The sequence below is a fragment of the Neolamprologus multifasciatus genome, chromosome 3 (genome assembly GCF_963576455.1).
Source record: "Neolamprologus multifasciatus chromosome 3, fNeoMul1.2, whole genome shotgun sequence".
Classification (NCBI taxonomy): Eukaryota; Metazoa; Chordata; class Actinopteri; order Cichliformes; family Cichlidae; genus Neolamprologus; species Neolamprologus multifasciatus.
Genome location: NC_140441.1, coordinates 25,547,641 through 25,564,293, shown reverse-complemented (window position 1 = coordinate 25,564,293; position 16,653 = coordinate 25,547,641). Strand labels below are relative to the sequence as shown.

Here is a 16,653-nt window from a genome sequence, read left to right as displayed (position 1 = left end):
GTGACTGAAACTTTACTCTCAGTGGGCCATTTAGAGGAAATAAGACTTTGATACTGCTGACAGAGCCATCTATCCAGGCACAGCGTCTGCAGTCACTACTCGGCCTCACTTACTAGGAACTTTGCAAATGCACACAGACTTCTTTCAGCACTTCCCTGTAACACATGGGGGAAATAAGGTGTGGCTGTTTATTTGCAATCTTCCTGTGTATTCTAAAAAGAGACAAATCAATAATCACTGGTTCTGCTTATGTAATGTGAATGTTTTATATTTGTTATATAAATTTACTATTTTAGGGGGATTTTTTTGTTATGTTTTTTTCTGCCAAAAGAAACAATAACTACTTTTATCATTTTAGATCTCTAGCAATAATCCAATCAGCCTGATATAACAGCATGCACTGGTGTGGTTAGTAAATCTGTCACAAACACAGATGAGTGTAACGCCTCTCCACCGCATGCACACACCGCACAGCTGCTTTGTAACTACATGGCTGCTGTACAGTAAAATGGGAGCTGGAGTTGAGGTTGCATAAGAAACGGTGTCGACTTAATTGACTGTGACACTGGAGTTTGGAGCCTTTACAGTGTCACTTGATGACTTTGCAGATTTAGGCCGCTGTGTAAAGAGTAACCCGGGATTATCCCGTGACCATGTTTTAATCTGCTCCATTCTAATCTCTTTATCAATGGCAGGAGCTGCTGGTGGTGACAGAAGCTTGTTAAAAAGAGCAGAGGGAAGGAGGGGAGGGTGCTCTGTGTTTACGCAAATCAGCTGATTATCCCAAAAACCAGTGAGAACTAATGACAAGTCCAAACTCTTTAACATGCGCTCCCTGCTTAATATTGGCTAAAAAAAAAAAAGAAACACTGAAAAGTACAATATAAGAACAGATGTGTTTTACTCATTAAATCTTAATGTGACAAAAATAATATCTGTGTGCTTTAAAGCCTTTTAAATATTTACAAAGAGTTTTGAGATGTCCCACATCCTCTGAATGCAGCATAATCTAGGAATAGAAAAAAAAGGGCCAAAACATGGCTCTATCAATTTTTCATTAAAGTGCAGTTATGTGCGTATCCTCGGGCTGTCGTGAACATTTCGAGCGCATAATGTTTTTGTAAGCTCCGATCACAGCTGGGATAATCTGCCTGTAGAGAGACGTCAAGCTGATGGCAGCCGGCCCCGGCTGTGACGCTGCCATTAGGTCACCTTCTGATTCATATTCAGATGCAGAGATTGTAATCAGAGCAGTGCCTTTGTCACCTGAAGGTGCAAACGCTGCACCTGCTTCACGCTGCACTGACAGGCAGCCAAACCCGGAGGAGGCTCAGCATGGTGGCTTTTGTGTCAGAGGGTGGGTGGCTCGCACAGAAGTGCAGTGGGGTGTAGGGAAAAGGCCTGTTTGTGTGTGTTTCTGTTTTCTTTGTGAGTTTAAAGCCACATGCAAACAAAACTGTTTTGCCACCATATGAAAATGAGCCAGCTCTTTGCTGAATATTAAATCTGATGTCTTATCTGGCAGATCTTGGAAACTGTGAAGAGAATGAGAGGAAAGCAATCTCAATTCACACACTCTAACCGGTTTTGCATATTTCTCATAACAGCTGACAGAGCATAGGTGTGTGTGTGAAAGAATCTACACGTGTGTATGACTAAATAACTAATGGGAATCATTACAGGAGCGCCTGAGACTCCAGACGGTGTGCAATATGGGTCAAAAACAGAGCAATTTGCAAAAGGATCCTCAGTAAAACACCTGAGTGGGGCCTTCGTAGTACAGATTTATATGGAAGCTTTACAGTAAGAGGTGTAAGGAAAAAACAAAACAAAACATTGAATCATGGGTAAATATTACCTCTGGACCTTCTTTAGGATTTGAATTAATGCATATGTGAACAGGAAGAGGTGTTGCTTCAGTGTGTGTTATTTGTATAATGATGATCTTTGCCAAAAAAGAATGTTTTCAGTTTTAGGCCTGAAACATTGGACAAACACACAAACAAACATCATCCCACTGACCTAAAATATGTTTCGTTTTAGCTGTTCATGTCCTGAACTGATCCTTTTAGTTACACGCTGTTGCTGTGGGTAATTAAAGGCATTTCTCCAGGAGCATGTGCCACCGTTGAACACACACAGTAGGTTATAGGCTAAATTCCTGTAAGGACACTCTTGCTCCCTCTTTCTTCATCAATTCATATTTTAAGTTTCTTTTTTAGGCTGACCTCATACATTATTCCTGAGAATATACAGCAGTATGCAAATCCTGTAAGCACAGATATAATCAGACGTACTTGTTGTTCCTGGAGTATTTAAAAGTAGAATGGGAGGCACAGCCTTCAGCTTTCAGGCCCCTCTTCTGTGGAGCCAGCTCCCAGTTTGGATTCAGAAGGTGGGCACCTTCTTTACTTTTAAGATTAGGCTTAAAACTTTCCTTTTTGATAAAACATATAGTTGGGTCTTGATCAGGTGACCCTGAATCCTCCCTTGGTCATGTTGCAATAGGTTCAGACTGCCAGGGGATTCCCATGATGGCCTTTTTCTATTACCCATGTGTCTATACACAACTCTGCATTAAATTATTAGCAATTATTTAGTGTTTCATTTTGTCCTGTTTCCTTTCCTGGTCCTGGTTCTGCAAAATGTTTCTTCCTGTTGAAAGGGAGTTCTTTCTTTCCACTGACACCAAAGGCAGAAAACTCCATTTGATTGTTGGGGTTTTCTCTCTAGTATTGTAGGATCTTTACCTTACAATATAAAGCACCTGGAGGCTACTCTTGTTGTGAGTTGGTGCTTTGCAAATAAAATTGAACTGAACAATCAATCAATAATTAAAAGATTAAAATAAACTAAGTACATTTGTAAAACTTGCTAACATTATTACTACCACTTCTAATAACCACATTCCAATCCTCATAAAGAACCAAATAAATTAAGTGGAAAATGTAAAATATATTTTAAAATAATTTTTAAAATGTAAAACTCTACATTTCAAAGAGAGAACATAAAATACACACTCACACGGACACACGTATATAATAAATACATGTATAATAAAATGAATGTTATATTATTATTAATATTATGATTTCATTAATTTCTCCATTGGTGGAGTTGCATGCCTTTATCTAAAAAATAAACTAAAATAAATAGTAAGCTAGCAAATTTAAATGTATTAAAAATATATAATGAATATAAAAATGTAAACAAAACATATTTAAAATAGAAGAAAATAAAAAATGGTAAAAATAGAAATTCATTTCAGCAATGTTCAATAATAAGACAAATAAAAATACGATATACTGAATAAGTTTAAAACTAAGGATAGTTGAGTCTGCAGTGGTGAACAAAGTGCGTGTGGCGTTCAACAGCAGCAGCTGTGATTGGCCGGCTCCTGTCTGTGAGTCTCGCGCTCAGGAGTCGCTCTACGTCCTCAGTAGAGGCGTTGCTCTCGCTGCTCTCTGCTCATTGTGCGACTTCGGCGAGAGAAATTTCCGCTTCCTGCACCGATAAACACCAGCGGCGAACACACACCGAGCCGACACCAACTTAAGCAGAGGGAGAGACGGAGAAAGCCGCGGGGATTTGCCGCCTGCCGCCCGGTAGAAACCCCGGAGACTGCGATGTTTTCACTGTCAGGCGGAGATTAGCACTTTCCTGTTAGCGCTTCGCTCGCCTGCACCATCCGGACCCTGAAAAAACAAGGCAAAGCGAAGCGCGGAGACGGAGCTACAGCACCAGAGGAAGGACAACACACGGAGAAGGCAGACTACTACGGGTATTCTCCCCATTAGCTCCGCGTGAAAGCCTGTTTTCAGCCTCCAGGATGTCGGAGCGAGGAGGGCTCCCGCGGACTGGGGGCGTCCCTTCGCCGCACATGCAGCCCTCCAAGCCGGTCAGCATCTCCAACCGGCCGGTCCATATGAACCTGTACGCTACCTGGGAGGTGGACCGCTCCTCGCCCAGCTGTGTGCCGAGGTATGTGCAGGGGAGATGGTTGGGCTTAGCGTTACTTATCGCTTTTTGGTGGGGTGGGCTGATTGTTGTGAATGGGAAGTGACCCAGTCAGTGTGTTTACACTGGGGGATTGCAAACACATAGACACCCACGGGTGCCTATTTAGGAAGACTCTTTGCACTGATGGCTGTTGTGGTGTTAACAAACTGGTAGATCCCTTTAAACTCATTAATTAAGAGGCTGCCTCCAATAGCACTGGTGTTACCCTGTGACTGGACCTCCTGTTAGCACTTTTGTGGTCCCCAGCCCTCAGCTCGATCACTCGACCCTGCTCTTAAAGATAAAAGCAGGCTCCCTCGTTATTTCTGATCCCTACAGCAGGTGCTGCCCAAACAGCCTTAGTTGTTGCCCAGCTGATCAGCGCAGACAGACAAAAGATTGATGAAGCAAGCTGACCGTCGCTGCAACTGTAGAGAGCCACTTTGTATCCATTTATCATACAGCTGTAACAGTAGGTGGTGTGATGTGTGAGTCTGAGGGAGAAGACAAAGCCAGGGATCATCTTTGAGGTGCACCCACAACCCGAAACGTCTTGTTTAGTGTCAGATGCCTGCTCAGACTTTCACTGCTTCTCATCATGTGATTGGTGTGTGTGTGTTCATAAGGGCAATGCAGCAAGGTCATGTTAGGAGAGACACCTCATCCACCTCTAAGCTCTTCCTCAGACAAAGACACTGAAGCGGTTCACAGCCACTCTACAAGGGGTGGGCTCACAGAGGCAGATGCACGTGGTCATGTGTCCTGTGATAATCAGGTGTAACCTAAATGAACACGCTCCAGCTGCAGCTTGTCTCATTGTTCTTTTTATGGCGCTTAAGTGATAACCCTGGTCATAACAAGTTCGATTCAGGGTCGAAGGTTAACTGCTTCTGCTGAAGTAGCGCTTGTGTTTTCCAATGTCAGCTAAGCAAACAGTTGGGGAGCTGCTGCAGCATAAAATCGTGCAGAAACTTTCTGTGAAATCACGTCAAATGCAGTGCTTTTCTCCATAAGCCTGAGCCGCATCCTCATCCAGATGAGCGCAGATGTTTAGGTGACTAAAAGAAATTAGTGGGGAATAAAGGCACCATGGTCATCATCACACAAAGCCCACATGCTGACACCCTAATGCTGCTCTCTGAAATGCTCTGGGGCTTTACTGGTTTTAGAAGCAAAGCCTCAAAAGTACGCTTGGCTTCTTAGCGGTCTGCGAGCATGTGTGTGTGTGTGTGTGTGTGTGTGTGCGCGTGCACCTCAATGACACAGCTGTAAATCTATGTCTTGCAAATAGCTCTCTTAACTATAACACCCAGTGTTTTCCTGCACATTAAATGTATTTCCCCCCTTTAGTTTGAGATGATTTTTACCAGTGTCTTCAGCTGATTTTTTTTGAGTAGATTGGCATCGTGCTGCAAAATGCAATTGTGGACTTTTTCTATTTTTTTTTATTCCACCCTGCAGCCGTCACGGCCCATCAAATATCTTCGATTTCACTGCAGTTTCAGCAACATTGAGGCAGGCAAGGAGGGGAAAAAAAGGAGGGTGGCAGAGAAACAGAGGATGACACTGGGAGATGGGGAGTAGCAGCACTGACTCTGTCATCTACATTTAAATGGGATTTTTCACAGACAAAAGAAACAGGGAAGTCTAATCCAGAGCCAGAAGAACTGGCATACCATACACTGTGAATCAGTCGCGGGGATGTCTTGCAGAGTCTTGACTGTGGCCTGTTTGCTTCTTATTCACTGCCTTGTTGCCTAATCTTTGTCTCTGCAGTAAGGACTAAGAACTTCCCCTCTCCAGCCGAGGTGGTGTTGCTCTAACCTCTTCCTGTCTACCCAGAATGCCTCCTTGTGTGTTGTTTACACTGAGCTGTGGGTTGCATTTGCCCTGGCAGGAGCACACATCCTGCTTATCCTGATATGTTAAAAGAAATCTGGACCTGCTCTGTATTTATAGGTGTTTATATACCCACCCAGACTCACTGGCCATGTGGCTCTTTTTTTTATTTTTGTTTTTATTTTTTGCTCATATTCAGAGGGGAGTTGACAGGAAATACTTGTGACTGATATCAGAATGAGAGATGATATCAGTTGTTTGAGCAGCCACGAGTCAAACTTGCATTTTCTGCAGCCAAAGCAACGAGTACAGCAGCTGCTCCTGACACTTCACTCCATGAATGCAGAGGCAGGGGTAGTGAATAGAGATTAGCAGCTCTCAGGTGCGCTCGTTGTCAGGTGGAATGTCGGATCATGCCCACTCATGTTGCACGCTGAACATGGTTTGGATTCCAGCGCTCAACAGGAGTGTAGTCAGAGGCTCTTTGTGTAGCTGCTCTACGACAGGTATTCCAGGAATTGGTTAGAGCACCAACATGATCACCTCGCATCGTTAAAGAAGCTGAGGGGGAAAGTCCCATGACTCGGGTCGCTGGGTGGATCGTGGGGATTTTTGCTCAGTGTTTCACGTTGGCTTCTAAGGAGAAAGCCTTCACGAGTACCGTGCCCCACTGACCCCACTGACCCCACTGACCTCTCAACACGAGGCTTTGTCCATTTGCAGGCTGCTGCCAAGGGATTGGTCGGACTTTCCACTGTGGCCGCTCAAACAGTAACTCAGACCGAGTTCACCTTAACAAAGAAAAAAATTAATCATGTTGTGAAACCTACTTAATGGGGCATTAGACAAGAGTTGGCTGATTATGAGATTAATAGAGTCTAATACAGGCTGATATTGTCCTATTAGAAATGAAGAGCTTTTGCTATATAGGGCTGCATGTTGTTGAATACGAAAAGACAATGCAGAAGAAGTTTGCCCAGAACAGCAGCTCCATTCCTTATTATTAAAAATGTGTTTGGTACTGCAGCAGAGCAGATGGTGGTCATTTGTGAAACCATTGACTGTTGTCTACAGTCAATGTGTGAAACATATTGCTGGAAAGTTGGGGGCACGGTATAATCAATCCCACTGAAACAAGTTGTTTTAGAACAGAGGTGTCAAACATGTGGCCCAGACAGTGGAAATTGTGGAAAATGCAATGGAGTAAGTGTGAACTTTTAACTGTGTTTTATTCCTACGAATGAATCACATCCAAACTGAGGATCCAGAGGTTTGAATCACTGTCATATTTACAACCTTCTGACAAAGACACCACCCTCACCTGTCATACTACGCCTGAATAGGTAATAGAAACACCTTCAAAAAATACAAAACGAGGTGGCTTTTTACCATGAATGAATCGATAGACAAGTTCCTGTTTTATTCTCTTATTATTGTGACTCTACAGGAAAAAAGGACATCTTTGAATAAACAGTACATTTTCTGTATGTATATGTTAACCTATAACCCCCTCAGCTGAGGTGTGTAACGAATTTAGTCTGGCCAACTCTCAAACTGGTCGTGATTAGTTTTAGGAATCTAGTTCATGAAATGCGAAGGTTTTCAGAAGGTTATTAGTCTTCTGGATCACCTTAGTTCAGATTTAACTGTATGGCTCCTGTAATAAATGGGCTTGACACCTCTGTTTTACAGCCTACAGTTTTTTTAGGATGTCCCCTCTTTAAGCCGGCTTTTTTCTGATTTGCTGCCCCTCGCAAACAGGAGTTCTAATCATCAGTAATGTCTTTCTTGTTCACAGCCAAAACTGTGAACCTGAGATGACATTGGGAAAATTTCCAGTTGCTGACATCACACAGAGCCAAGAGTAGGCAAAAATGCTTTTTTACCCTTGGAACCTGAATATATGCTGCTGTTGTTCCTGGGTATCTTTTTCTTTTTAAACCAGTTGGTTAAGAGCTTCATAATCCAGCTATTTAAGTCAGCTTCTTAGAAGAGAATCAGCCTGATGCCCAAACGTTGGGAACTAAACACACAATAAACAGTATAAATAAGTGAAAGCAGCGAAGTCAGTGCATTAAAAATAAATCTGCTGCTCTGGTAATGAATACTGTTGGCGTGAGGAAGTGCGCTGCAGAAATGCAGGATGTTCTGAATTATACATTGTGTGTTTGTTCGACTCGTTCGCTGTAATTGCCCCGCGATACAATAGTGGACGTCACGTTTCTCCAGTGTCAGCATTACATCCCTCCCTCCTCTAAACACCAGCTGTTGATCGCGCACACACAACTGGAAAGAAATGGAAAGCGCGCCGACAGGCTATCACATACGAGCATGCTCACAGGCAGGGTGACAGGGCGCTTCATTAAGGAGCTTTGGCTTTGCCGCTCACTTAGACACTTTTTTTTTTCTTTAAAAGCTGAGTGGCCAAAATGGTCTGAAGTTTCCTCCGCAGCTCGGCTCGCCTGTTGGAGATGAAGGGAGACGGAGCGTAAAGTATAAACCTCGTCACCCAACTTGCCACCATTATTTACTATTTCTGCCCGTAGCCTTCCAAGCACAACTCCTCAGGGAAAGCTGGAACACGATGGCATGCAGTGCATGACCATTATTGACTGTAATGATGTTTATCCAGTGGTTTTCCAAAATACACTGGAATGTGTTTTTCCCAGTGGTATTGGGAATAAAAATGTGGCAGTTTGGAAGGAAATTGCTGGTTAAATGTCTTTCTCAGCTGCTTGAAGGCTGACAGGCAGAGAAACCTTTAACCCTGCTTTAAAAAGCTGCTAACCCACTCAAAATCTCACCGTTCTGCCTTTTTTCTGCTGTTATTCTGCACAGTGAGACGAATCCTCTTTTGCAGACCTTGCTTAGATTGAAATTTGCTGGGTAACAGTGTCAGCGGAGAGGCCTGATAACGACTCGGAGGAGAAATCTCAGTATCACACCAAGGAACCTGCTTTTGATTTGGCACTTTAGTGCGACGTACAACTTTGTCTAACAATGTTGTTTTTATTATTATTCCTTTTCCATTTTTTTTGTTAAAAAGACTCCTCGAGTATATAAAGAAACTTTCAGAGCCTTGTTGGGGAACGTTTCCCCGCAGTGCTGTTCCCAGGAGAAAATAATCTCCAGCCTTGACGCGTCTTCTCATAAAATTGAAGCATGAAATATGCTAATTCAAATCCCTCATTTGAATGATTTGTCTCCGGCTGCTATTTTGTATATTTCCGCTCCTCGTCGGGACGATTTTTTCTTTTCCTTTTCGGATGCCTGACGTATGATTTGGTCCCGAGTTCCCAGTCGAGATGCTTTTTGACGTCAGTCATGGATTATTTCTTCTCTCTGTGGCAGCAAAAGCCTTGACGTGTGTCCTCAAAAGCTGCATCGTGCCGCAATCATCTAAACACTGTCAGTGCTGACTCGAGTAGACAAAGATTGTTGATGGCCTAGAAACATTAAGACCTGTGCACCCTGCTTTTTCATATCTAAATCCCAGTAATAGATTTAGATATTACTGGGCTCACCTTGACAGCCTCACTCTGTATTTTTAGCAGCCACTGTGGGTTATGAAGCTATTTAAGTATTTCTTGTAACTGAATGCATTTGTATTAATGACGGCATGGAAAAACATCATGAATTTTTGGAAAACGCAATAATCATCCATCTATTTTCTTCTGCGTATCCAATTCAAAGTCATGGGAGGGGCTGGGGCGTGTCCTGGCTGTCATGAGGTGAGAGGTGGGGTACATCCTGTTGTGGCGCCTTGATTAGACTGGGCGCAACCAGCTCATGAGCAGACGGTGTGGGTCTGTGCAGATATTAGGGGTGGGGGAAAAAATCGATACTGTGTAGTATCGTGATATTTTGTTTGCTAATAATGTATCGATACAGGGACAGCAGAAATCGATATTTTGTTACAAAAAAGGTTTTTGTGCTCTGACTTCAGAGCATGTTGATCCTTTTTCTGAGCAAGAATCCTGACATTCCTTCACTGTCCAAATGTGTTTAACTTTTTTTTGGCAGCAATAAACACGACAGTTTACTTATTTTAATTTGAGACATGTTTTATTTTAATTAAGTTTAAAACTTTTTTATTTAATGTAAAATTATATTTTGTTTTAATTTACTTTCAAATTCTTCAGTTGCTGAAGGGGCTGCATAGTTTTCATAAATTGCATAGTTCAGAATAGCTGTAATTGTACCAGATGGTTGCATTCAGTTAAGTTGGACTAGACTGTAATACAAACCGTTCAGTTTGTCAACAATAAAACTGAAATGAGAGAAAGACTGAGTGTGAGACTTTGATATTAGATAAAATGAATATTGATAAAGTTTACCTTTATGTACAGAATCTGAATATCGCAAAATATTTAAAAAAATTGCAATAATATCGTATCGTGGGATGTATGGTGATTCCCACCTCTAGCAGATATCACTTTTTCTTTTTTTCTTTGTTTTGTTTGACCACACATTTTCATCCATGGAGAATTTACATTACGGTGCACCAACTACACGTGCGCCCCAGGGAGCAGACTTCAGAGATGTGTGAATGACTCCTCAGCTGTAAAATCAAGGCTTAACACAGAGAGACTGACAATAATATTATCTCACATGCATGTTTTGGGTGGGAGGAAACTGGAGAGAACCCACACAGGCATGGAGACAGCATGCAAACTCCACACTCCCTGGACTGTGGAGATTCTGCTAATCACCGCAGTGCTGCGGTGTAAAGAAAACCTTATCTCAGGAGCTCAGCTTGTACTTTGCAGTGAGCACTGGATGGATGGATGATGGATTTTTTTCCCCCTTTCTCCCACTTCAGAAAAGAAATCATTCTCTCCGAGCCTGTTACTGCCAGTGCACTCGCACATAAAGCGATGCCCTGCTCATCGAGACAAAGTTGTGGGAACTAAATGTTCGCAACATGCAGTTTCACAACCACTGTCAAGGCTAACAATGCTGTCTGTGAAACAAGCCCTTCGCACATGTGGTGAGAATTGCACGGCTGCTGGGGCGTTCTTTGTGCAACTTGTCTAGGGTACGTCTCGGGGTACGAAGCAAAGGGTAGTAACGTTACATAAATGTGACCTGTGTCAGAGAGACCGATTAAAGCTGGTTATGTTGCAAACGTTGTGCAAAAGTAGGCAAACAGAAATCATTCGGATGTCAGTGGGTGTTTGTTTCTCACGCAGGGTCTCGTAGCAAAAGAGAGAAGTGTGAAGCTTAGGTGTTTGGCTGCTGCTGCTGCTGTATTGTAGGGGTTGTTGTCGGTCGGTCTCTAAAGCTGCTGTGGTCTGAGGAGGCCTTTGTTGCGGTATCGTAATGTTCTTGTGTGTGTTTTTGTTGTTTAAAATTTATACTTTTGGTTGCTGCACTGTTTGACTTCTGGTTATGATCGCCCTACTGTGGGGACATCTGACACACACAGACACACACACACACACAGACACACACACACACACACACACACGGGGACAGGTTTTCATTTCCAAGGTGCAGTGACACCTGATTCGCAGACAGTGTCACTGACATATACTTTGCTTTCATCCACCGTGTTATGAGCAAGGACACCTCGGTATACACTTACAGAGAAGGACGTGCAGTATGGAGAAACACAAATCATGCTGACTACAGGTACATAATCGCACACACAATCTTGAACTAGATCATCGCATGACGACAAGTTTTCTCCGTAGCTCCATTTTTGGCCTGTTGAAACCTGAACGCTGCACTTTAATGGAAAAATGAAATTCCAGTCGCTTGCTGCATACCTCTGTTTGTTTATAGTTTTCCTTGAGAGGAAACTTTTTGGCACTTCTGCCTTACGGCTCCGCTGTTAAGATTTGGACTTTGTAGTAGGTAAATTGTGGGTGCAGAAAAAGTTAACAGCAGATAATTTGCACCAGGACATAAAAACAACAGTTGTTCTTTGTGCGTCTGTGCTGCCACTTTATATCTGTGGTCATGCAAATAACGCTTGCTCACGTCTGTAATCCTCTCTGGCTCAGGTTACATGCTGTTTCCCCTGGGTGATAACACAAGCTCGTAATGCACTTAACACAGATTGACCTTGACACAGCACCAGTGTTTTAGTAACTCTGTCGATAATTTATAGGCATTTTTTTCCAATTTTGTTTTTTCAGAGCTGTGGTTTTGTGGTTGCGCAGCTTTGTGTTTCTAGCTGCTTCAGTTTTACATAGTTTACATAGTTTGAGTTTTCTATGCTGATGCTGTAGTGCTCTCTTTGAATAAGAGCAGGCTGGATCGTCCTTATCGTATATTTGAATTGTTTGTTTAAACTGTGTGTGAACGAAATTAATGGTTTAAAGTATTTTTTTTTCCAGTGGATGCTGGCAATGTGAAGTAAGCATATAAGCCCAAGGGTTATATACTTAAGCAACCATTCACTGGCAATTTGTTGACGCTGCATTTGAGTTTCTCTTCTGTGAAACTCACTGATGCTCTTGCTATACCTAATTTGTTACCAACTTGTTGCCAATTAACTTAATTAGCTGCAAGATGTTCGTCCAGCTGTTTGTTTTTCAGCCTTTTGTTGCCCTGTCCCAACTTTGCTGAGACCTGTTGTCATCAAAATGGTACTTTTTCTCAGTTCAAACATTCAGTATGGTTTCTTGTGTTCCAATTTGAATAAAATATGGGCTTGTGAGATTTGCAAATCATTGCTCTCTGTTTTTGTTTACAGTTTATATAGTGTGTCAATTAGGGTTGTACATTGGTGGCCATGGGTTTGCCAGAAACCGAGCCGAGCTTTACTTTTCTATATAAAGTAAAGCTAATATGAATAGGGTAATAGATTTTAACCAGTTTAGCACCCAAAGGTAAAAAGACACAAAACTAAACTGGCAAAATGTTAGCAAACATGCTAATGTTTTATACTAGTGGCTTTCAATAGAACATGAAAAAAAGCTGAGGTCAAGCCGTGTATACAGGGCAGTTTGTGGAGGGATGGGCTGAAAGAGTCACAGTATTTTACTGTAGTCCAGTAAATGTCATTTATAGAATATCAGAAATGTCAATGAAACAGTAGAATTAATGTAGCTGGAGTAAAAACTGAAACTGAAAATGTGCAACTTTCTCTTAAAGCTTTGTGTCTTTCTTTTTTTTTTCCCCTCTTATGTTCAGTGTTAGAGCTGTGTCACTTTGGTCTCGCACCGCAGATTCAAATAAAAGGATCTAACCTGTAATACTGTTACACTTGTTGGAGTGGCTGCTTCTCAGCTTGACTCGTGCTGTGACACTGTGATATTCTCTGTTCGTTATGACGGCTGTACTGGGGCAGGAATGGCTGGGATTGGTCGATAACCAGGGGCATAATGTGATCACCCAGTACCCACCCCAGCAACGTGCAGTTGTGCAGGGACGGGGGTGGGGGTGGTGGATATGGCGCTTGGATAGCATCGCCTTCATGTCTCAAGCTAAACTGGATTAGGCGGGTACTCTGCTCATTAATCCGTAATCGCTTTAACGAAGGGTCAAGTGTGTGTGTGTGTGTGTGTGTGTGTGTACGTGTGTGTGTGTGTGTGTGTGTGTGTGTGTATACGTGTATGTGTGGAGAGAGAGAGAGAGACAACAAAGAGAGGCTGTATGCTCTTGTAGTGTGAACCTGTCACTTTCAGGCACACCCATAGTCAGTGAAATGCAGAAATGCACAACAGGCCCGTGAGCAAGATGCATTTCCCACTGGCAACACATATGTTATCTTGTGTAACGCATGCAAGCATGCACACACACACACACACACACGCTGCACATGCTGCACATCACGTATCTTGCAAGACTAGAAGTCGCCAGACAACAGGCCTGCACTCTGGATAAGGAGGTGCAAACTAGCCAAAACATGATGAACAGACTTGCCACCAAAGATAACTCGTGCTCGGGTTTATTTTTTTCTCCCTTTTTTTTTAAAATATACACGGCAACAGTGTCCGAACCTCAATTCGTCAGACATATTTTCTTTGCTATCAACACACTTGATCACCTTTGACAGATTTGAATGTGCTATCTGTGTGTGAGACTTCAAGTGTGTGCATGTTTAAAGGTTGCCCTGCTTAGGAAGTAACTGGCCTCGGTGCGTCCTTGCCTGTGGCTGTGGGAAGTAGAGCAAGACGGAAGGAAATGGGCAGAGAGAGAGAGGGGGAGAGGCACTGAATGAAGGCGAGAGAGCGAGGGGACAGCCTCCATACAAAACTGAGCAAAAGAGCAAAAGGTCACTTAAATATCTAGGACACCTTACTTTGTGTGTGTAGGTGTGTACTCGTATTCCCTGCATCGTGGGAGCCAAACTGTGTGTGCAGTCACATTCTGGAGACCCAGTTCCCTTTATGGGGACGTGAATTTGGTCTTGAGCATTCAAAATATTTAGGGTTACAACTAGGGCTGTTCGATATAACGATATATATCGGATGACGATATAAAAACGTCTATCGTTTCATTTTACATTATCGTTTGTTTCGTGGTGTCACAAAATAAGCTGTTTACGGCAATATTTTTTTCATCGTTTTGATGGTCACTGTAGTGGCTATATTAATTTCTTAAAGTTCTCTCTTTCTCTTATATTTAATATAACCACACTACGGACGGATAAGAGTAGGTTTTTATGCGTTGTCGTTAGCAACAACGACGGTAAAACCACTGCGTGTCCGCTTGTTCCACATAAACCTTTCACAATAAAGCTCAAGATCCTGTTGAGACTTTTCAAAATAAACTGAATCACATAAAAGAGTATGCAGAGTATTTATGGATGAGAAGCAAAAAAGAGCCTTCAAGTGCTAAATAAAATAAACCTTAGACTCAAACGTTAGAACAGGCTTTCCCCCGCAGCACGTCGTGTAATAAATACTCACAAAGAAAACGGCAGCTGTTACAACTTATGTCTAAAAATGCATTTTTTCATGCATCGGTTAAAACATTCGACTCCAGCTACATGACGCGCAGCTGGAAACACTTCGCAAGTCGAGCTGCCCGAGATTCACAGAATTTACAGAAAATGTTACATTTTTGTGATTTATATCGTTGTCGGATGATAGATGTCTTATATCGGGATATGAGAGTTTGGTCATATCGCACAGCCCTAGTTACAACTTGAGTTGCGGTCGGCTTGCAGTTGGAATAACCTAATGTACCTGTCGGACATGGACGTGGTTTTGGAAGTCATTTTCGCCATGCATCCTCTCACAGGAAGCGTAGGGGAAAGAAAAAGACAGGATGTTTTTAAAGCCCTGTGAGATGATAACGCAGCCTCATGACAGATGTGGTTGGGTCCAGTGTTTAATTAGGCCAGCATTTGCTGACTTAATTCGATGTCATCTATCAGCGTACGGCATTTAATTGTCATGTATTTTGTTTGGTGTATGACTGTAATAAAAACGCTGAGATTTATTGCTCATAGCGGCCTTCCCGAGTTGTGTTTCATCTTTTCACAGTAGCTGTACACATCCCCATTAAAGCAGCCCCTCACCTGATAAATATCAGGGCTCGGGATTTAAGAGATGTCTTCTTAAGTGACCGAAAAACGAGGTGGGCTTGTTTGCACAGCTGTAATAAGATTTCCTCTTGGCACGTAACGTTTCTGTGGCAGGCAGAGCTGTGTGTACATCTAAAAACAACAATAACAAGAGAGGGAAACATGAGGTTGTGAGTGTGTTTATAGGAATAATTTCCATTCCACTACATTTCTATATCCATTATATACCCAGGCACCAGCTCTGAATCCAAAGAGCTCTATTCTTTGCTCATATTGCAGGTTGGGGCCAAGAGGGAATTTTTTTTCTTTTTTTCAACCACTTTTCGATGCTCACAGTGTTGCATTGAATTCATAAGCGCTATTTGAGTCACCTCAACTCACCCTGTACCAACCAGCCTCCCTCTAATAACCACCTGCCTGATATTCCCTGAGTCCTCTGGGGGGTGGATCCCTCGTGAATGCCAGGACCTAAGCTCTCCGAGCGCATGACTGAATTGTAATGAGAGTTTAGTCGCTTCACCTGTGTGTTGCTGGGCGGTGTAGGTTTTCCATACACTGCTGGTGTTCTGTGTGTGTGAGAGGTTGTTTATGCTCTCACTGCAGCACTCAAAGCAGCTCCTTCTTCACCTCACACCTGCATATCTTTATTTTTTTCCCTGTCCAGCTTGTTCTTGCCTCACCTTGCTTCTGCAGTAAATGGTATGAGTGTGTGTTTGCTGACACTGTTCTCACACTGATTGCTGCACTTAAGTATCGTCTTCTCTGGATGTTTTTTTTCCTAGCCGTGCTTCAATCAGCCTGCCTCACCTGCACATTACTTTGATGTCCAAATAGCGATCGAGTGGATGTGTGTGCCTTGTGCTGCATTTTCACAGCAAAGGTCGGCTTCAGCTGTGTCATTATTTTTGGCATCGGCGTCCTGACTGACCTTGCTGTTAAATGGGGCTTCTGTGTGTTTTTTAGCGCATTCTCCTTGATTTTGCGCCTTGGCATATCACTTTATGCTTCACAGAGTGTAAATCGTCTCGCGGCTTAAATCAAGTAACGCTTTGCTGTGTGCACGTGCGTGTGTATGTGTCCTAGCAGGGTATCCTTGCTTTAGGCTAAGTGTCAGCTCATGTCAGGAGGGTGACTTGCTTTTTGCAGAAGCGCAGCAAAGAAAGGCTAGAGAGGGAAGGGAAAGGGGGGTCGGGCGGCTTCAGCAGGAGAAGAAGACAAGCCAACATCTTACTCTGGAGCTTGTCTTAGAGCATTGAAACCTTTTAGCACCTTGTAGCATTCACTTTGTTTGCACAGGTAAAGCTGTAGCTCCCGTGAATATGCAAAACAGA

At 42.8% G+C, this 16,653-nt stretch overlaps 1 protein-coding gene across 3 annotated transcripts in view; it reads left to right on the top strand.

Annotated features, from left to right (window-relative positions):
* The first annotated feature begins 3,387 nt into the window (after positions 1-3,387).
* Positions 3,388-16,653, top strand: part of pacs1b (phosphofurin acidic cluster sorting protein 1b) — a 71,899-nt gene continuing 58,633 nt past the window's right edge. For 2 of the 3 annotated variants that reach the window (XM_085154833.1, XM_085154832.1), the window contains exon 1: positions 3,389-3,981. In XM_085154833.1, the coding sequence (XP_085010959.1) occupies positions 3,830-3,981 (152 nt within the window). In that variant the 5' untranslated portion in view covers positions 3,389-3,829. Of the gene's footprint in view, positions 3,982-16,653 lie in introns of all 3 variants that reach the window. The other variant, XM_085154831.1, reaches the window with a different exon arrangement.